General features: G+C 47.8%; 2 protein-coding genes and 1 pseudogene across 3 annotated transcripts in view; all 3 read left to right on the top strand.

The window, feature by feature from the left end:
• LOC311173822 (large ribosomal subunit protein eL27-like) overlaps positions 1–20,444 on the top strand; it is a 754,061-nt pseudogene that overhangs the window by 675,905 nt on the left and 57,712 nt on the right. The window lies entirely within an intron of this gene.
• Positions 2,840–16,661, top strand: FXR2 (FMR1 autosomal homolog 2; the record flags this gene model as incomplete). The annotated part of the gene is made up of 17 exons (XM_084236162.1): positions 2,840–2,920; positions 8,663–8,715; positions 9,084–9,177; positions 9,839–9,910; positions 10,024–10,172; positions 10,439–10,532; positions 10,957–11,073; positions 13,149–13,319; positions 13,780–13,858; positions 14,195–14,304; positions 14,525–14,611; positions 14,882–15,104; positions 15,300–15,497; positions 15,586–15,786; positions 15,882–15,977; positions 16,124–16,224; positions 16,566–16,661. 17 exons carry the CDS (start codon positions 2,840–2,842, stop codon positions 16,659–16,661), a joined length of 2,022 nt encoding a protein of 673 aa, XP_084092288.1.
• Positions 18,811–20,144, top strand: SOX15 (SRY-box transcription factor 15; the record flags this gene model as incomplete). The annotated part of the gene is made up of 2 exons (XM_084238631.1): positions 18,811–19,340; positions 19,976–20,144. The coding sequence occupies 2 exons, from the start codon at positions 18,811–18,813 to the stop codon at positions 20,142–20,144; spliced, it is 699 nt and encodes a 232-aa protein (XP_084094757.1).

Raw genomic sequence — 20,444 nt, 5'->3', positions numbered from 1 at the left:
ATCCACCTGAACAGTGTATTTTTAAAAAAGATTTAATATTTATACAAGAACTGGGGTACAGGCCAGATGTGTGGGAGGGTGAGAGGATACACCAGAGACAGAGTGAGGAACAGAACAGGCAGACTGACGAAATAGACTGCTGAGGGGAGCAGCGGGCGAGACAGGAGAGGTCTGCGGCGCCATGTGGGACCCTCGCCGGCCGGCTGGGATCAAACTGGCGCTGCAGAGGCTGTTGACAGCTTCACAGCGCTGTGCTCATCCGCCTGTGCCACCAGGGGAGGCCCCTGAATAGTGAATTTTTAATAAAACCAAACTCAACTCATCAATTTCACCAAACCCTTGTCTCCTTTGTTCTCTCATCCCTGATTAGAATCATCGGTCACTAAGTAAACAAAACTGGGTATCATCCTGTGTATCTTCCACTTCTTTGATGGTTCCTATCCTCACCCACCCTCATCATCAATTCTTGTTGAATCTACTACAAATTTAACAGACTCAAGTCAGTTTGTACCACCCTTGCTGACAGTCAGGAAGACTGCCTTGGGAACCACCCTTAACTATTCAATCTGGTTTGCTTTTTATTTATTTATGCATATAAGACCTGGGGTACAGGCTAGAGGTGCGGGAAGTGATAGGGTTCACCAGGGACAGAGTGGGGAACAGAACAGGCAGACTGACTAAAATACACTGCTGAGGGGAGCAACAGGCGAGACAGGAGAGGTCTGCTGCACCATGTGGGTCAGCTCCCTGGCATGCTGAGGATCAACCTCATGCTGCAGAGGCTGAGGACAGCTTCACAGTGTTGTGCTCAACCCCGTGTGCCATCAGGAACGCCCAACTATTCAATCTGTTCTTCAGTCTCGTAAAATACAAAGCTTATCACATTATACTCAGTGGCTTCCTACAGCTCTCTACTTTAAATCAAATGCTATTGAACTAGTTGTGGTTTCCCAAAAGACCACTCTGCTACTCTGCATCATTGTATTCCTTGTTTCCTCAAGAATACTTTTATTGCACTTTTCCTCTAGTGAGCTCCCATTGATCCTTCACATTTCAATTTGCATCACCTCTGCAGTGGTCTCCCTAACCACTCCGAAGGACTAACCATTGTCTCCTGGGGATTCCCTCTATCCCTAGCCCTCATCTCTACCATATCTTCAAACAACTCTATGCTCTTATTTAACTTATTTGTTTGAACTTATTTTTTAATCATCTGACCCTTTCCCAATATATTATAAATTCCTTGAGATCAGGAAACACGCCTTGTCTTTGTATCCCTCGCAGTTAGAATGTGACTGAAGGGGCCTCCCTCCCTGGTGGTGCAAGGGGTTGAGCGTCAGCGCTACGAAGCTATCCTACCTGAGCCACTGCAGCACGAGTTCGATTCCTGGCCAGGGAGGTGACCCATATGGCACAGCAGATCTCTCCTGTCTCATCAGACCTCTCCTGTCTCATTAGACCTTTTCTGTCTCATCCGCTGCTCCCCCCAGCAATGTATTTCAGTAGATCCTCCTGTTCTGCTCCCCACTCTATCTCTGGTGAATCCTCTCACCCCACCGCACCTCTGGCCTACACCCCAGCTCTTGTATGCATAAATAAATAAATCTTAAAAAGAATAGTAACTGGAACACAGTGAGGGCTAAATAAATACTTGCTAAATGATTACATGCTAAATGATTCTAGTGCATTTAATTCACGTCTACCTAAGTTTCTTGCTTATATCAGTTCAAGAAACCTAGCCTTTCCTTCTAATGCCACAAATTTTTTTCCTATTTTGAATTTCCTCAGCATTTAGATATCAAATTTTGTGCTTATATAAGTTGCTTTTCGGTACTGCCTTGAAATTTTTCTTTAACCTTTCATTGTATGCATTATCAGAATCTCTCAGGCCAAAAACCTGACTCTTAAACCTTCCAGAGAATAGACTTACAGAAGCTCAAGCATCCACATAAGCGTGTGGACAGCGGTGAAGTCCAGCGCATGCGCATCAGACCCCCCTTTTTTTTTTTTTTTTTTTTTTTGCCTCTGGACCTTTTTTCCTTTGGAGCGTGCGCACCAAGAAAGACAAAGGTAGGGAAAGTGACCAAGCAGTCACTTAGGCGCATGCCCATCTCTGAGTCGTCCCAGGCTGGAGGAACTCCGCGGTGTGGGTGTGGTCTGACCGGAGCAGCGGGCACCCAATCCGGCACAGCGAACGCGGCCCCTCCCTCCCCGGGATTGGTTAGCGCTCAGTGTTGTGGGGCGGGGAAAGGCAGAGACGGGGTGGTGGAGTGGTGGGGTGGCGAAGAAAGAAAGCTGATCTCGTCCTGCGCAAGCGCAAGTCAGCGACCAGAAGGGGGCGTGAGAGAGCGGCAGGGAGTGTGGAAGCCCTGATGCGCTGGCGAGCGCAAGCTGGGTCGACAACCTTGACGCCTGCGCCGTGGCCCTCAGGGCCCCGCGCGAGGCGGGCGGGTGCTCGGTGCGCCTGCGCAGTAGGCGACGGCGGCAGGGGGAGGTGGAGGCCGTGGAGCGGCGGCGGCAGCGGCAGCAGCGGGTCCCGGGACTGAGGCAGCAGCCGGGGAGGCGGCGGGCGGAAGCTGAGGTGACGAAGGCAGCGGCGGCGGCGGCCGTTTCCCTCACGGTGGCGGAAACCAAGGCGGCGGCGACGGACGGGGAGCGGCCCGGCCCCGGCCCCCTGCTCGTTGGCTGTGGCAGGGCCGCCGTGGGGCCGGCCCGGCTCCCGCCCCCCGCGGCTCCCCCTCCGGCTCCTCCTCCGGGGAGACGCCGGGGGCCTGGCCCGGCCCGTACTCAGACCGCTGCTGCTGCCACCGCCGGGGGAGTCGGAGGCGGTGGCGGCGCCATGGGCGGCCTGGCCTCGGGGGGGGATGTGGAGCCGGGACTGCCCGTCGAGGTGCGCGGCTCCAACGGGGCCTTCTACAAGGTGAGGCGGCGAGCCGACCGGGACACCGGTCTTTAGCCCCTTCCCCCAGCGAGAGCAGGGGAGCGTGGCGCGGGATCGAGCTTTCGGAGCTAAGTCCTGACCCTTAGACCTTAGACCCGCGCTTCCACCCGCAGTCCTCCTGGGAGACTGCTGGGAGTGAACCCCCTTCCTCGGATTTTTGGCCCCTCTGTTACACCTGCTTAAACCCCCATCTTGGAATGAACGTCAGGGCATTATTGTGGTTGGATCAGCGCCCCACGCAGCCCCCCGAAGAGACCCCATTTACCCAGTTATTGACTTTTCCTGCATCCTGGTGGAAGACATACCTTAGACCTTAACCCATCTTCCTCACAGTTCAAGCACATGGCGAGTTCTCTTTATTCTCCCCCATTAACCCCTTGGGAAGGCCGTCCCATATTAGATTCTTTCATCTCCCTCATAGAGGCCTCTGCCTACTGGCTCTGAAAGAATCTCTTCACTTTCATCCTATATTTGTATTCCCAACTCAAGGAGAAACAGGCAGAATTCATTTATGGCATTTGTTATCTTTGCCCTCAGGAACCCTAGGTTATACCAGTCAAGTTACCTCCTAGCCATAAGGTGGCATCTTTTCACATGTCTCTCACCCCACCCCTTTATCCTGAGGCTGGATGGGCTACCATTTTACTCAGGTGTGGCTTGTATTTATCATCTCACTCTGACCTCAGATAAATTTAGATCACACCTATGCTTTTTTCATCTTCAGGAGAGTAAAACTTCATGATTTGTAAAAGGTCATCTCATGAGGATCCCTTGTGTTCATCTTAAGGGCTTGGACTTCTAGAAGCCTTTTGGCCAACTCTCCCAATTTGGGAATCTGACAGCCTGTTTTTGAAGGAGACAGGAACCATCTTCAGCTCCCCTCCCGTCTGGGATATGGTTCCTTAGAACTCCTTTTACTGCCTCCTGTATTTGTTCTGAATCCATGTTCTAGGATATGTTTTTAATTCCCATGTAGATTAATCCAGAAGGAGTCCCATCTTGCTCCTCATGAATTTTTCTTTGTTTGATTGTTGTTTTAAACCTCTTTGGACGTTATGCCCCCAATTGTCACACAGTCTTTTCTCATTCTTTCATTTTATCCTAAGGAGCAAGAGCAGAGATCATCTCATAACATCACTTGTAAGAGTCATCTTTCCTTCACTTCTCCTCAGTTCTTTTCTCACAATTGACTTTTCCTCATTCATGCCCACAAAATGACTATCCAAATTCTTCCTTGTAAAGTCATATCTTACTATAATGAAAAGGGTCTCATATTTGCCCCTGGAGTAGGTTTCTGCCCCACCTTCAATTGATAAGTTCAGTGTGGTAATATTTTTACCCATTCTAAATGCCTATACATTTCTGCCTTACTTCTCTAACCAGATTTCTTTATATCCAGCGCCTGTAGGTATTCATACCCATCCATTGTTCCTTATCCTCTCAATTTTTATCCCAGTATTTCTTGTTCCTTCATAATCCCCAGGAACCACTTTATTCCATGTCTGAAGAAATTCCCAGTTGATCTGTTCTGTCATTTTTTTCTGCATACTTTCCGAACTCAGGATTTTTCAAGCCTTTCTCCATAGCATTTCTGTTTTCTTTGGCAAAAGCCTCTAATTCCTTTCTGAAGCTGATAGAATACATTTGTTGCTTATATTCTTTCCCCCGGACTTGCATTACCTTTGTTGAAATACCTTTCCTCAGAAGGCTTTATGAAAATTTCCCCAGAATCTTGTGCTTTATCTGGTCCTTTCTATTCCCAAATTCTGGGTTCTACGGAAAGTCGTTCTTAAATTGAGTCTGAGATCAAGATATGATATTTGTTCTTGTTCCAGGAAGCATGGATGCCAAGCACAACTGGGAAAGATTGGTATCCCATTCAAATTAACTATGTGAGGCTGGGAAAAGAGATAATTCCCTTTCCACATATGTGTCCTACAGAATCTCTCTCCCTGAATCTTTCCCTTTTCTTATGTGGACTATTGTAATACTAGACCTCAGTGAACTGGAGACAGGACAACTTTGAATCAGAGAGTAGAGTGTGGAGTTGAGCTAAAAGCCAGGTAATGACTTTTATGTTCTGATCTTTAACATTTTCTGTCGCAGATCTCAGTTAAAAACAGTAAGTCCCTAAAATCATACTAATCTTTACTGAACTTTCAGTACCATATAGATCCTTACCTATTTTGACTTTGATACTGATCTAATAATATTCATGACTCGTCAAAGATAAGTGTGGGTCGAGGAGTGTTCACATGTTTCTAGAGCTATGAATTTGGAGAGGTCCCTTTCTCCCCTTTCAGAATTGTGTCCTATTATTGATCTCCCAGGACAGTATTGCAAAAATGTCAGATCTGGTATCTAAGTTACCTTGTAGCTAACCCATCAGTTCTTTTTTGTGTCGGAACTTACTGTATTTTATACTTTAAATCATAGTCTCTCAAATGAAACATCTATTCTTCTATATCTTATATCATCCACCTTTTCAGACCTTGTCTAGATATCCTAATTCCCATTTTTTTTCTTAAGGAGTAGGGCATCCTCAGCTTCAGGACATGTTTTTTTTACCCATTCTTTACCTGTTTTTCTCATCTAACTCCCTCCTTTCTTTGAGACCCAAGGACTAGAAAATAGGTACAGGTGAGGACTAATTTTCCATTTTCTAATTTGAGGAAACTGATGTACCTAGGAGCCAAGGGTTCTCTTGTCTTCTTCTGCCTGGTCCTATGCCTTGTAAGTCAAACCCAGGATGTATCAGGGCTGCTGAGTCAATTCATCCTTTGGATCTTGTTGACTTTCTAGAAATTTACTCATCTGCTCCTGCTTATCTTCCCAATGAGCATGGACTGAACAGAACTAGGAGCTCACTTTCCACCACTGGTATCTTTATTGTTTTTTTTTTTTAAAAGATTTATTTATTTATGCATACAGAGCTGGGGTACAGGCCAGAGACGCAGGGGCTGAGAGGATTCACCAAAGACAGAGTGGGGAACAGAACAGGTAGACTGACAGAAGTACACTGCTGAGGGGAGCAGCGGGCGAGACAGGAGAGGTCTGCTTCGCCATGTGGGTTGCTCCCTGGTTGGCTGGGGATCAAACTTGTGCTGCAGAGGCTGCAGTTTGCTTCATAATGCTGTGCTTAACCTCTTGTGCCACCAGGGAGGCCCTTTTTTTTTTTTTAAAGATTATTTATGCATACAAGATCTGGGGTACAGGCCAGAGGTACGGGGGTGAGAGGATTCACCAGAGACAGAGTGGGGAACAGAACAGGCAGAGTGACTGAAATATACTGCTGAGGGGAGCAGCAGGTGAGTCTGGGGAGGTCTGCTGCACCAAGTGGGTCAGCTCCTTGGCTGGGGATCGAACTTGTGTTGCAGCAGCTGTGGATAGCTTCATAGGCTGTGTCTTACTTAACCCCTTATGCCACCAGGGAGGCCCCACCACTGGTATCTTTAAATTTAAAAAAAAAAAAAAAAGAGTAATGTGGGTACAATTAAAGAAGCAGAGAATGGATTGGAGAAATCTTGTTTTGGAGATAATTTGAAGGAAAAAGGCCCTGGAAATATAAGAGTGGAGTGACTTTTGCTTGAAATGCTAAGTAATGTGAAGGGTGTAACTTCATTCTGAACTCTGCATTTTTGCCTTGGGGGGTCATAATAGCTGGGGGCGGGGGAAGGGGTGATACTGCCCTCCACCTGGGAGCCAACCCTAATGAGTTGGAGAATTGATTTATCCCTTGTGATTAGTACAAGCATATAGTTTGTGAATGAGTAGATCTAGGAGTGGAAGAGACAGGTGATTTTCTTCTATCTCTTCTCTAAATGTTTTGAAAAAAGCTAACTCTTGATAAGCTATCTGTAAAGCTTGGAGATAGACATTTTGGATAAAGAATTTAGGATAAAGTCTGCTGAAGAGGTGTTTGAAATGTTTCTAGAAATCCAGACAGACCCTTATAAAGGGGGGAAGACAAGGCCAGGGATATGGCATTAATGGTTGTGGGAGGAGGATACTTTAAGAAGGCGCTTAAGTAGACAACTCAGGCAAGCAGTGAGGAGTAAAAGTGCCTCAGAAGACTTGAGTGAAAAATAGGCGTGTATTGATGGAGCTGAATGAAGAGTGGTGTAAACATTTGGAGGGAAGGGGAGGATGACAGAGAAAACTAGAGCATGGGTAAGAGGCCGGGCGGGACCAGGAGTACTATGAATGCCTTGGCAGTAGTGAGGCTCTGAGGAAATACTGGGGCTCCAGAAGATTTTCCCATTGTAAGGAAACAGCAATATTATAATTGTTTATGATTGGCCAATTCTAGTGAGGTGGGAGTGACACAAGTGTGTAATTTTGGTGTTTTCTCTCCTAAGCTCAGCCTTTATCCCTGACTGCAAAGCTCAGGAATAGTTCTATATATTTTGAAACCCCCTAACTTTTTTTAATAGCTTTTATTGAAGTATAGTTGATATACGATGACATGCACCTATTTAAAGGTATACCATTTGTTAAATTTTGACATTTATATAAGAAACCGTCACCACAACCAAGATAATGAACATTTCTGTCATTCCCAAAAGTCCTCCACCAATTACTGATATCATTATGCATTAATTTACATTTCCTAATTTTTGACATAAGTACAAAGGTAATTCTGTAGAGAAAGGATAGTCTTTTCAATAGATAGTACTAACAAAACTGGATATCCATAAATTAAAAATTAACTTTGATCCATATTCTGTACCATATGCAAAATTTAACTCAAAATGGATTATAGACCTAAATGTGAAATAAACTATAAAATTTCTAGAATAATACATAGGAGGAAACCTTTGTGGCCTTGGACTAGGCAAAGATTTCGTAGATATGAAATCAAAAGCTCAGTCATTAAAGAACAAGTTGATAAATTGGACTTTATAAACATTGGCAATCCTTAATTTTGAGTGTGTGAAAAATAGGAAAAGAAAAAGATAGAAAAATTGGGAGCACAGGGTTGAACACATGGTTTTGACTTCCTCAGTAAGGGCATAGAAAGCAGGAGGTGAACAAACGATAGAATCATCTCTTTGCCTTGTGATCTCAAGATTGGGGTTTTCTGCAAATTTTATTATCCTCTTCAAATTCTTGGCATTATGTTCAGAAATCCCACATCTCTTTAAGCCCTAATTTTTTCTCTCTGTAAGCTGTTCATCATTTTGAACTTTTCCAGTGTTGTGATTGTCTTCTTAGTACCTGGTCATCAAGTTTACACAGGTCTCCTACTGTATTGGGGATCTAGACCGTTCTCTCTCTCGGCTGATTCAGATGTCCTCTAGGTGTTCCAGGACAGCCTCACACTGTCTCATGGGATATTCTTAGCCTTACTGAATGTTGTTGGTATTTTAATTGAACTCTGGCACTTTGCTCAGCACAACAGGAGGCAGACAGTTAGGGAGGACCCTGTAGACCATAGTAGACCACCAGTTTCTAGGTTTGTTTCATACAGATGATATATATTGCCCCTTCTACGTTCTGTTTAATTTCTGGATTTTGCCACATCTCTTTCCATGCCAATGTCATTTTCTGTCTAAACTTTAACATACATATTCTTCCCTAACAACTTTTTCTGAACCTGTATTTGGAATGTTGCCCCATCTAAAGCTAGTATTAAGGCTTCTGAATGATTGTTCCCTTGATGGCTGAGATGTTGGTAAATTATCATTTCCTTCTTTTCATTTGTTCTAAAATTCATTCTAGGGCTTTGTGAAGGATGTCCATGAAGACTCTGTTACCATCTTCTTTGAAAACAAGTAAGACGCTGGGAATAGAGAATCCAGCATACTAGGTCCTAGAAGGAGAGTGGAGACGAGGGGGCGGCTAAGTCCTAAGAGGCATGTAATAGGTGGGGGAGAGCCAAGGGTTTGATAACTTATTTGTCTTAACTTACACAAGAACTTAGAAGAAAGGGCTGAAATTAGGTTAAGTTGTGAGACATTTGAACCAGTATTGAGGTTCTAGCAAGAAAACGGGACTGCAAGTGTGGAGCAGGGTCTGGGACTAACCTCTGATCAGCAGGGAAGGGAGAGAGACATTGCCCAGCAGTGGCAATAACTCCTTCCTAAAGAAATGGGCAACCGCATCGGCCGTCATAGCTTTCATATCACTGTTTACCTTGCAGCTGGCAGAGTGAGAGACAAATTCCTTTTGGGGATGTCCGGCTACCACCTCCGGCTGACTATAATAAGGAGATTACAGAAGGGGATGAGGTGGAGGTAAGGGCCATGGAGTCCACCCTTTCTGAATGTCACTGTTCCCAGGGTTTTGCATCTCCTCAATCCTGATACTAGTAGTATCCTGTGCTCCTCACTGGTTGTTTCATGCTCCTTTCTTCCCAAGCTAAGCTGCTACATTTAGTCAGGTGGCCTATGGAAAAATGCAGCAGTTCCCTGTCAACCCCTGTTGTGGTCATTCAAACTCTTATGGTGCTTCCCAGTTTCAGGGGAAACACTTTTCTTTCATTTCTGATACCAGCATCTAAAATCCAGTGCCCTCTGATTTTTAATTAGCATCTTCTCTGGTTTCCTTTATCTAGGATACCTCCCAGGTATCAGTGCTTGTTCCATTCTTTTTTTTTTTTTTAAAGATATATTTATTTATGCACACAAGAATTGGGGTACAGGCCAGAGGTGTGGGAGGTGAGAGGATTCACCAGAAACAGTAGGGAGCAGAAAAGGCAGATATACTGAAATTGCTGAGGGGAGCAGTTGGTGACACAGGAGAGGTCTGCTGCGACATGTGGGTCAGCTCCCTGGATGGCGGGGAATCGAACTCGTCCTGCAGTGGCTGGCTTTAGCTTGATAGCACTGTGTCTTTAACCCCTGCTCCACCAGGGAGGCCCAGTCTTTAATATCCTTTATTTCAACTTCTCTTTAGGTTTATTCTCGAGCAAATGAGCAAGAACCTTGTGGCTGGTGGCTGGCCCGGGTGCGGATGATGAAGGGAGATGTGAGTAACTGTAAAGATCTTTGGAGAATTGCAAACATAAGTGTTTTAGTTATGGAAAGGTGGGAGATAGAAACTCAGGTCATCCACAACTTCACCTTTCTTTTCTCTGCCAGTTCTATGTCATTGAATATGCTGCCTGTGATGCCACTTACAATGAGATTGTCACTCTGGAACGGCTTCGGCCAGTGAATCCCAATCCCCTTGCAACCAAAGGCAGCTTCTTCAAGGTTACAATGGCTGTGCCTGAGGATCTGAGAGAGGCGTGAGTGTTAGGGGTGTCTGAAGTTGGGGGTGGCCCTCTTTATAGTCCTCTTCTCTGTACTTTTTCCTTCAGGCCTCACTCTTTTGCCTGTTTCTTTTGCCCTCTAGAGTCTTTCTTACTAAGTATACTGTCATTTCCTTTTTCTCAAGTCTGTTCTCCTACTGCAATCCTTCCTCTTTTCTTATTTTTCCTGGTGTCTCTCTCTCCCTGAACCTCTGACTGCATTGCACACATTGTCCTCTGAGTACTTTACTCTTTCTCTGCAGCTGCTCGAATGAAAATGTCCATAAAGAGTTCAAAAAAGCTTTGGGAGCAAACTGCATCTTTCTCAACATCACAAATAGTGAACTCTTCATTCTGGTGAGTTTTTCCTGTCCAATTTTCGCATCGGTCCTTGCAATAATTTTTCCTTCTCCCCTTTTAGCCCTTTACGGAAAGGGAGGAGCTAAAATATGCTTTTATTTATTTGTCAGAGAGGACATCATTGCTCCTGACCCCTGCGGGCCCAGGTAGCCCTGCCTTTCTTTAGTCTTCTTCATGTATGACTTTACTATTTTTTTTAACCTGGCAATCATATTGCAGTCTGGGGTGGGAATTCTCAAAAATAAGTCTATATAGTTCTTACCTGTACTAGCTACCTAGTATTTGTACCTTGCTTGCTATCTAAAATCACTTTTCTTAGGCAGCCCTGTAAGAGACTTAGGGACTGATTCCCAGTCCTTGGTTCTTCCCCAGTATGTTTTCAAAGTCAGCTTTAATAACTTTTCCATTGGTTTCTTCCCAGTCAACCACAGAAGCCCCTGTGAAGCGGGCATCTCTGCTAGGTGATATGCATTTCCGAAGCTTGCGTACTAAATTGCTACTCATGTCCCGAAATGAAGAAGCTACAAAGCATCTAGAGGTAAGTTTTGGCTTTATTTCTTATTGATCCTCCTCCCTTCCACCCTATCTTCTACCCATGCTCTTTTGTTTACAGAACAAAAGGATTAAGGTCTTTCTGTGCCATTAAACTGGGAAAGGCTATTTTATCCCAGACTCTTCCAGATGGTATAGCTGCATCATGTGTTACCTGTTACAATAACAGTTATTTTCAAACTTTTTTAGCCATGGGCCCCTTTGATGAAGTGAAATTTTACTTGAATGCATAATGCATAAAACTGATCAATCTGTTAATCAGAGCAACTCTAATAGTGGGGAGGAGGGAGGTATGGCTCTTTACCAGCATTCTGCAAATCACCTATGAAACCTAAACTTTTGTGTGGGACATGTTTGAGAACCATTTGTACATTGAAAAAACCATTGGACTTGGAATCCTAATTCTTGTTTTGTCACATAATTGATCTTTGACAGATCATTTGATTTCACAGAGCTTTATCTCTGCATCTATAACAATTGGGTCTTTAAGATATTTCTACAAAGTCTTCTGGGTTCTGACATCTTATGATTGTCAGGTTCCCTTTTCTTGGGTATTATACCATCCTGAACACGTAGTGTGTATGTATGTTTGAACATCTGTTTCCATTTATCAAGTGAACTGATCTTTTTAGTCTTTTTTCTGAACCGCTGCCAGTTTTGGGTTATGGTAATCTTTTACGTCTCCAGGACTGCTACTTAGGGCACTGGCAGTTAAAGTTCACTATTACCTTCAGCTGTTACAAACAGTGTTTGTCCAGTTCCCAATGAGCAGGTTTCCTGGTGGCAAATTATGAATATTCAAGTCTCCTAGGACTTGACTGTTTAGATTTTTGTGATAATATATACTAAAGAGCTAAGTTAATCACAAGCTTTTTAAGAATAGGTTTGCTTTTGAGAAATCTTTTATTTTTAATTATTGAATATTTAAAAGATAAAAAATAATATACTCATCAGGCAGTTTAAGAAATAAAATCCTTGGCACATTTCTCTAAAAGACATTTGTAAATCATTGTAGGTCCTCTCCCTTTCCAACTCAGTTATTATGAACATTCAACTTAGTTCCTTTACCAGCTTTCTCTTCTTGCCTAGTGTAAATCCTCACTGTAATTCAACTCCATTCATCTTGGAAGTAGGAAGTAATGGACTGCAATCTGGAAATGTCCCCTTTCAGACAGCTTTCCTATTTGGTGCTTTCTGGTTGGGTCTCATTCTTCCAGAACCTTTTCTGTCCCTGCCACTAAACCCAGGAATCCCTTTAAGAACTGATTGAAGGGCCTCCTCAGTGGCGCAGTGGTTGAGCGCTGGGCTGCAAAGCTGCCCGCAGCCTCTGCAGCGCCAGTTCAATCCCCGGCCACCGGCAAGGGTCCCACATGGTGCACAGACCTCTCCTGCCGCCCGCTGCTCCCCTCAGTGGTGTGCTTCGTCAGTCTGCCTGTTCTGTTCCCACTCTGGCTCTGGTGAATTCTCTCACCCTCCTGCACTTTGACTGTACCCAGTGCTTGTATAAGAAAATAAATAAATCTTTAAAAAAAAAAAACTGATTGAGAAATGAAGTGGTAATATGTGTTCTCTAGGCTTCTTGTATCCTTTTCTTAACCCCGTGTTTTCTGTTCTACTTTTTGGTTTTTATTTTGAGAACTGCTATTAGCTTGGTTAAGGTAATAGTTCTTGACACTTGCATCTTAACCTTGTGAAAAAATTGCTTACACCAACCATACACCTCCTGAAAGTCTGGGAATGAAGTAGGTTAGATGTAATGACTAGAGGTACAGAAAGTGTGTTTTGTTTAGAAACACACAAGGTAGTGTTAGAGCCAAATACAGTTTGGTGGTTTCCAGCCCAAACTCTGCCCTCATTGTCTCCTCCCCTCCAAGCCATTGGTATTTGGAAGGTGGGAGTAGAATGAAAAGTTTTGAATTCTTCATGCAGCTCCACATAGTGGTCAGCAGAGTCTGGCTTTTACACAGTTTTCCTTATTGAAATAATGCAAAGCGTCAGGTATCTGGCACAGGTGTTCTGAGATTCCACCACCATGATTCCTATAGTGCTTTTTCCTCTCAGACAAGTAAGCAGCTGGCAGCAGCATTCCAAGAGGAGTTCACAGTGCGAGAGGACCTGATGGGACTGGCAATTGGGACTCATGGTGCCAACATCCAGCAGGCCCGAAAAGTTCCTGGGGTGACGGCCATTGAATTGGGTGAAGAGACCTGCACTTTCCGCATCTATGGGGAGGTCAGCAAAAGATAATTTTTATTTGGGTCCCTCAAGATACAGAAGAAAAGGCCTCCCTGGTGGCCTGGGGGTTAAGCCCCAGCTCTATCACCGTGATAGTCTGAGTTTGATCCCGGGCCAAGGAGCTAAACCACCAATGGAGCAGACTTCTCCTGTCTCGCCCACTGCTCCCCTCAGCAGTGTATTTTAGGAGAGTCACCTGTTCTGTTCCCCACTCTGGTGGGGAGCACCCCCACACCTCTGGCCTACACCCCAGTTCTTCTATGAATAAGTAAATAAATCTTAAAATATGAAAAAGATATGGAGGAGAGGGTGAAATAGGAAGGAATCCTGCATCATGGTGACCTCCTCTCCCTGACTTTGATGGCAGCACATTTTTCTAAAAGCAGTAGCAGGCATATCGTTGTTTAAAATCTATGTCCTCTGCTTTAGTGATGACTCCCCATTCCCCTTTCCTTAGACTCCTGAAGCATGCCGACAGGCCAGAAGCTACTTGGAGTTTTCTGAGGACTCCGTGCAAGTGCCCAGGAACCTGGTTGGTGAGTTGGGGGTGAGGTGTGTATGTATGAAAGACTACAATTGGAGGCCAGATGTGAGATTCTCTAAAGTAATTCTGGATTTCACACCTCCAAGGACTTTCAGTTTCACAGGGATAAAACAAATGTAGTCTACAGCACGAGTGAGAAAAATGGAAGAACAAATTTCTAGTGACTTTACCTTTTTGTCTTGTGAAAATTCACCAAAACCTACTAGCAGGAGAATGAATTAAACAGAATCCACATATAAAAGTTGGAAAATAGTTTTATCTTGTGTTTTAACTCTTCTTTCTTTCTTTTTTTTTTTTTAAAGGCCTAATTTCTTCTTTTCCCTTTTAGGCAAAGTGATTGGGAAGAATGGGAAAGTGATCCAGGAGATTGTGGATAAATCTGGTGTGGTGAGGGTTCGAGTAGAAGGTGACAATGACAAGAAGAATCCCAGGGAGGAGGTATGGGGCAACTAGCCTAGAGATTGGTTTCCAGAAATAGGTGGGATTGTTCTCTGAGGGCTGGAATTTCTAGGGGGTGGACCATGGGAACTTTGGTTTCTCCTTAGTATATGTTCAGTCAGAAAGATCCCAGTGGGGTGGGCTTCTCTAGGATATAGGATGCAATTACTATTTCCGTTGTACTCTTCCTGATTCATCTTTCCTTCTCTTTGCTCTCCAGGGAATGGTTCCCTTCATATTTGTTGGCACCCGAGAGAATATCAGCAATGCTCAGGCTCTGCTGGAATATCACCTCTCCTATCTCCAGGTAGCCCAGGGGTGATGGAGGGGGCAGATTTGGGTGTTGCACGGGAAAATCGATGGATAGTTTGTGTACTCAGTTTGTGTCTCTTGAACAGAATAGGGACCATTGGGTACAAGTTTGAGGCTATGGGGTCGGATCTCAGAGTTTTCCTTATTTAGCCATTGTCTTCCTCGAATTCCTGAGAGTTTAGATGTGTAGGGATGTTCAGGACAGAGAAGCGTGATCTTATACTTGTTACCCTTTTCTATCTTCTTCCATCTTCTACCCAACCAGGAGGTGGAGCAGCTTCGCCTGGAGAGGCTGCAAATTGATGAACAGCTTCGGCAGATTGGGCTGGGCTTCCGCCCTCCTGGGAGTGGGCGGGGCAGCGGTAGCAGTGATAAGGCCGGATATACCACTGATGAGAGCTCCTCATCTTCCCTCCACACCACCCGAACCTATGGGGGCAGCTATGGGGGCCGGGGCCGGGGCCGGCGGACAGGCGCTCCTACCTATGGTGAGACAACCATGGGAGAGGGAGGCTTATGGGAAGAGTCAGAGGTCTTGGTGGTAGCTCGCAGAAAGGGTGATGGTAATAGGTGATTGACTGGGGGGACTTGTGAGTGAGATGGAGAAGTCTCCAGTTTAGTTGCTATAATGGATGCTGGGGTGGGGTAACTTACCATGATTAACCCTCCACTGTGTCCTTCAGGCCCCAGCTCTGACCCATCCACAGCTTCTGAAACAGAGTCAGAGAAGAGGGAGGAGCCCAACCGAGCTGGGCTGGGTGACCGGGATCCCCCAACCCGTGGGGAAGAAAGCCGGAGGCGGCCAATTGGCGGCCGGGGTAGGGGACCCCCACCTGCCGCCCGGCCTGTGTCAAGATATAACTCTTCATCTATTAGCTCAGGTACCAGTACAGAGAGCTAGGTTCATAAATGTGGATTAGAATGAAAGATGATGGACTCCTGACTTGCTGTTCCTCTTTCTCTATCTAGTGCTGAAGGATCCAGACAGTAACCCTTACAGTCTACTGGACACATCTGAACCAGAGCCCCCAGTTGATTCAGAGCCAGGGGAACCCCCACCAGCAAGTGCCAGGCGCCGCCGCTCCCGCCGCCGCCGCACTGATGAAGATAGGACTGTCATGGATGGAGGCCTAGAGTCTGATGGGCCCAGCATGACAGAGAATGGCCTAGGTAAGGTGTGCGCCTGGGGTCTAAAAAAATTAGAACTGGGGAAGAATTGAAATATGGGAGATCGGATGTGTGACTCTCCTTTCCCTGCCTCACAGAAGATGAGTCAAGACCCCAGCGCCGTAATCGGAGCCGCCGTCGCCGCAACCGCGGTAACCGGACTGATGGTTCTATCAGTGGAGATCGACAGCCAGGTCAGCTGGATGCCAGAGTCTTCCTCAGATCTCAGAGAATGCAGTGCTTCCTACCCTGTGGAACGTAGCGGTTAGGATTTGGCGGGTGTCTAGGGGCTGGATACCTGGGTTCCTTCTGAAACTCTTGCTCTTCTGCCTCCCCCCAGTGACTGTGGCTGACTATATCTCCCGAGCAGAGTCTCAGAGCCGCCAGCGGCCACCCCTGGAATGCAGTAAACCCTCAGAAGACTCTCTTTCAGGACAGAAGGTAGGCAGGCAAGATGTAGTTTGCCTCACGTTTTTTTGTTCTGGAATGGGGGGCACGTGAAAATTCCCAAAGAAGTATTTTGTTGCATTGCAGGGAAAGCTGTGTAGGTCTGATGGAATTTGAAATTTATTTAAAACTTTGCACTGAAAGTTTGAATAGGAAAGAGGAAAGTCTGGTTCATGTTTTCTGTGTCCCAGTGAGAATGACTAGAGTCAGATCTGGGGACGAAGCCCTGGGGGCACTAGGTACCTGGAGGGGTGCGTGGGTGGTAGGGAATGTCATTAACTGAATTTCTACTGACCACATGATTTTCTTCATTTTGTTTCCTGCTTCCCCCTCAGGGTGACTCTGTCAGCAAGCTTCCTAAGGGCCCCTCAGAGAACGGGGAGCTTTCCGCCCCCTTGGAGTTGGGTAGTTTGGTGAATGGGGTTTCATAAAACCTCCAGCCCACATCCCTCCCTTCTCCATCTCGCTTGCTGCCCAACACCATGGCCCTCACAGGCCTGACTGACCTGCGCTGGAGCTGCTCTTATCTAGGGGGGAGGGGGGTGGCACAGCAGCTTGGGTCCCCCCCAACCTCCAGGAGCTAGTGGAGGGGTGTGTAACAGGGTCATACCCCCCCTCTTGTCCACCCTACCCCCAGGGTGAGGGGAGCCTCTCTCCTTCCCCCATCAGACTGGATGTGCCTTTATCCTCTAATGCCCCAATCTCTCTGAACACCCCCATTCTCCACCTGTTGGTGGGGGGTGCTCCTTGACCCACCCAGATTTGACAGTTCAGGGGGCTCCCCTGCTATCCCTCCTCCCATCCTGTACCCCCCATTTCTGGGGCCTCATCACTGTGGAAGACGGGGATAGTAAGGGTATACGTGGGTGGGAGGCATGGGGAAGGTTTTGGAGTAGAACCAGGGGTGCGTACGAAGGGGGGTGACAAGGTCCCCCAGGGAGGGGGGGACCAACCTTGTCTGGTGGATGAGAAGGCGTATTTATTTTTCACTGTACAGTATTTAAAAAGAGAATAAAAAAATCCAAATGGCTTTCTGGTTCCTGTGCTTTCCTTGTGCCCAGCTTGGTCCATCTGTTTCTCTAGGACTGGCCTCTGGCCCTTGTTTCCTGTTTGACCACACCTGGCTTCTCTAGTGCTCCAAAGATGGTCTACTTCTGGGAATTCCTGACATTCCTAAATTCCCCAGGCCCAGGTACCCTCCTGATCCCAAGGACTGGCTTTTCCCCTCCCCCAGGATTGCAGGTAGAGGGAGCTGGGCCACTCCTACACCCTGAGTCACGGCAAGGGCTAGGTAGGGCTGCTTAGAGCTGGAGCAGGCTGAGGGCTGAGCCAAGGCAGGCTGCTTAATCCGATTACCGAGGCCTGCGGCTTGGGCTGGGCCCTGGGCTGAGTTGGGAGCAGGGTTCCTTCATGGCAGCCTTTGGGACCCAGGTGTCCAGCCCTCGTTCCTACTGTTTCTCTGGATCCAGGCTTTTCCACCAGCATCCACATCACTGACCTCTCATCCCTAGCCCTGGGAATTGTCCTGGGATTCCTGCCTCCCTGAGGTATGGAGACAAAACAACATAATTGAATGGCTGGAGAAACCCAGGTTTGGGGGCTGAGTTGGGAGGACTAAGTTTTCTCACCTGGGGAGGGGTTGAATCACTGGAGCACCTGCTGGGATGACTCAGGAAACAAAAATGGCCTACCTCTGTCTGCCCTGCCCGCCTTTCTTGCCCCAGAGGCAGGTCAGGGGTTTGAGGAGCTATAGGTGCTAGAAAAGGGTTCAATGTGTGTGTGTGTGGTTGGGGGAAGTGGTGGTGGGCTGGTCCCAAATTCCTTTTAGCACAACTCTGACCCTGAGGGCTTTTGATGTCCCCGTGCTTGGTCCCATTGTGCAAAGGAATTGACTTAAAATTGCCAAGTGCTTAAGAAGGGAGGGGAAGACGATTCTAGCCACAGGGGCTGGAAGGCCCGAAATCTGGGTCTTGGGTGGGGGAGTGGGCGTGGTACCCTGAGGGGGAAGTGTTGGGGGCTGGGAAGAACAGGACACCTGGGTTTGCCTAAGGGAGGGGGATGTTGGCGCCCTTTAGGAGGCGCGGTCTTCTAGGACGGAGTGGGGAGGAGTCAGTCGTTAAAAGCTGTTCCGTGTTTGGCCCACCCGCCAGCCACGGAGGCCAGGTGAGAGGCGGTGGCGCTTGGGCTGTGCCTACCGGCGCCTTCGGGACTCCAGAGACCCAGAGCGAAGGGTTACCTCGCCACCCAAGGTGGGCTGGTGGCCCCGCAGCGGGACCGGGTGGGGACCTCCCAGCAACAAGAAAGGAGAGCACGACCTGTTGGGTGCCGGGCACCACACAGCAGATTTTGCGCTCTACTCTCTCCAGAGCGCGCAGGATTGATTGGGAGCAGGGGCTCCGCTGTAAGGACTCTGAACTTGTGGGCGCTATAATACCTTTTAAGGACTCGAATTTCTACAGAACGACCCCAGACTGGGAAGACACTTCTATTTAAGGATACCAGGTTTGGGGATCAACTTTTCATTTTGGAGGGGAGGGCGTGTAGGTCGTCCTCTTAAGACTTCTCTCCAACCCTCCCCCCATGGCGCTATCCGGCTCTTCACAGGACCAGGGCTGGAACCTGGAACCTCCGGCTCCCACGGCCTCTGCCTCGTCTTCGGGCTCCCAAGAGCGGGAGGGCGCGCGGAGCCCGAGGGTATCCGGGGGGCTTCCCTTGGAGAAGGTGAAGCGACCCATGAACGCGTTCATGGTGTGGAGCTCCGCTCAGCGCCGCCAGATGGCGCAGCAGAACCCAAAGATGCACAACTCCGAGATCTCCAAGCGCCTGGGCGCGCAGTGGAAGCTGCTGGGCGAGGACGAGAAGCGGCCCTTCGTGGAAGAGGCTAAGCGGCTCCGGGCACGACACCTGCGCGACTACCCCGACTACAAGTACCGGCCGCGGCGCAAGACCAAGAGCTCGGGCACTGGACCGCCCCACTTTGGTCAGGGAAGCGGCGGCGTGGCTGGTGGTGGGCGGGTCTGGGGACCCGGGTACCCTACCACCCAAGTGAGCAGAGGCTTTGGATATCAACCCCCGAACTACCCCACAGCCTACCTGCCTGGCAGTTACGGGTGAGTGCCTGGGAGTGGGGACAGGAAGACTGCTTGAGCCCCTTCCTGGGTGGGGGTGGATACCAGAGGACCGGGTTGGAGGGGGTCTGAGCCCACCCAAGCATTGGTCACTTACCCGGGAGGAGTTTCTGGGCTGCAACTGAGCTTTGGGGTGGGAGCGTTCTTGTGACCCAGGGTTTTCCTAGAGGATGCTTCCATCTCAGTCTAGCAGTAGCGGCCCTACAGGGTCAGACCACAGTCCCCTGGATGCGAGCATGTTCTGGTTACCTGGAGCTCGATTTTCCCTTGCTTCTGGCCCCATTGTGACCTGGCTACCTCTCCCAACCCCTGGGGCAAGCAGAGGCCAAGCCCAACTCTGCTTCTTTCTGGCCTACTGCCTCAGAGGAGGAAAACAGGCGCGCAGCACGCAAGCTCTCGAGCGTGCCCCAACAAGGCCATGCTGCTAAGCCTTCCTAGGGGTCTAGTTCCGGGCCTGCTGTACCCAATGGGATCTAGGTAGCCAGGGATGGCCAGGTGGCTGACAAGTTCTTCCTCTGTGCCTAGAATTAGACCGTTCCCGCATGCAAGTTGGGGGCCCTGCCTGGCATATCCCACCAAGGGAAATGCCCCCTAATGTATTGTTTCTTTCTTTGCAGCTCTTCCCGCTGTAAACCGGACACACCCTCACCGTGTTCCTTTCCTCAGAGTAACCCCAGGCTCCAGGGGGAGCTACTTCCCCCCTATAGCCCCTACCTACCCCCAGGCTCTCCCACCCAGTACACCCCTCCCCTCTCAGGTGCCCCCATGCCCCTAACCCACCTCTAACCTTCGTGGACATGGACCACCCAGAAAGGGTTCCTTCCTTTTCCACCCAGAAGCACCCCACTCCAAGGCTGCAAACCATTCTTGAGAGCTGTTGGATCACAGTGGAGGGGAGGGGGGCCCTGAGACGGGACTGTAGTCCTCAAAGAAGGCTGGGGGGAGCAACACAACACTTTTTGTAGGATGAACACAGTTTTATACGATTTAACCATGTCTCTGAGTCTTTATTGCCCCATCTCTGTTCCCCTTCAACGCAGCAGGAACCAGCTCTGGCTCCACTCCCTTCCGCCTGGACCTGCCAGA

The sequence above is a fragment of the Talpa europaea genome, assembly GCF_964194135.1.
Source record: "Talpa europaea genome assembly, chromosome: 7".
Taxonomy (NCBI): domain Eukaryota; kingdom Metazoa; phylum Chordata; class Mammalia; order Eulipotyphla; family Talpidae; genus Talpa; species Talpa europaea.
This window is presented reverse-complemented; position numbering and strand designations above follow the sequence as displayed.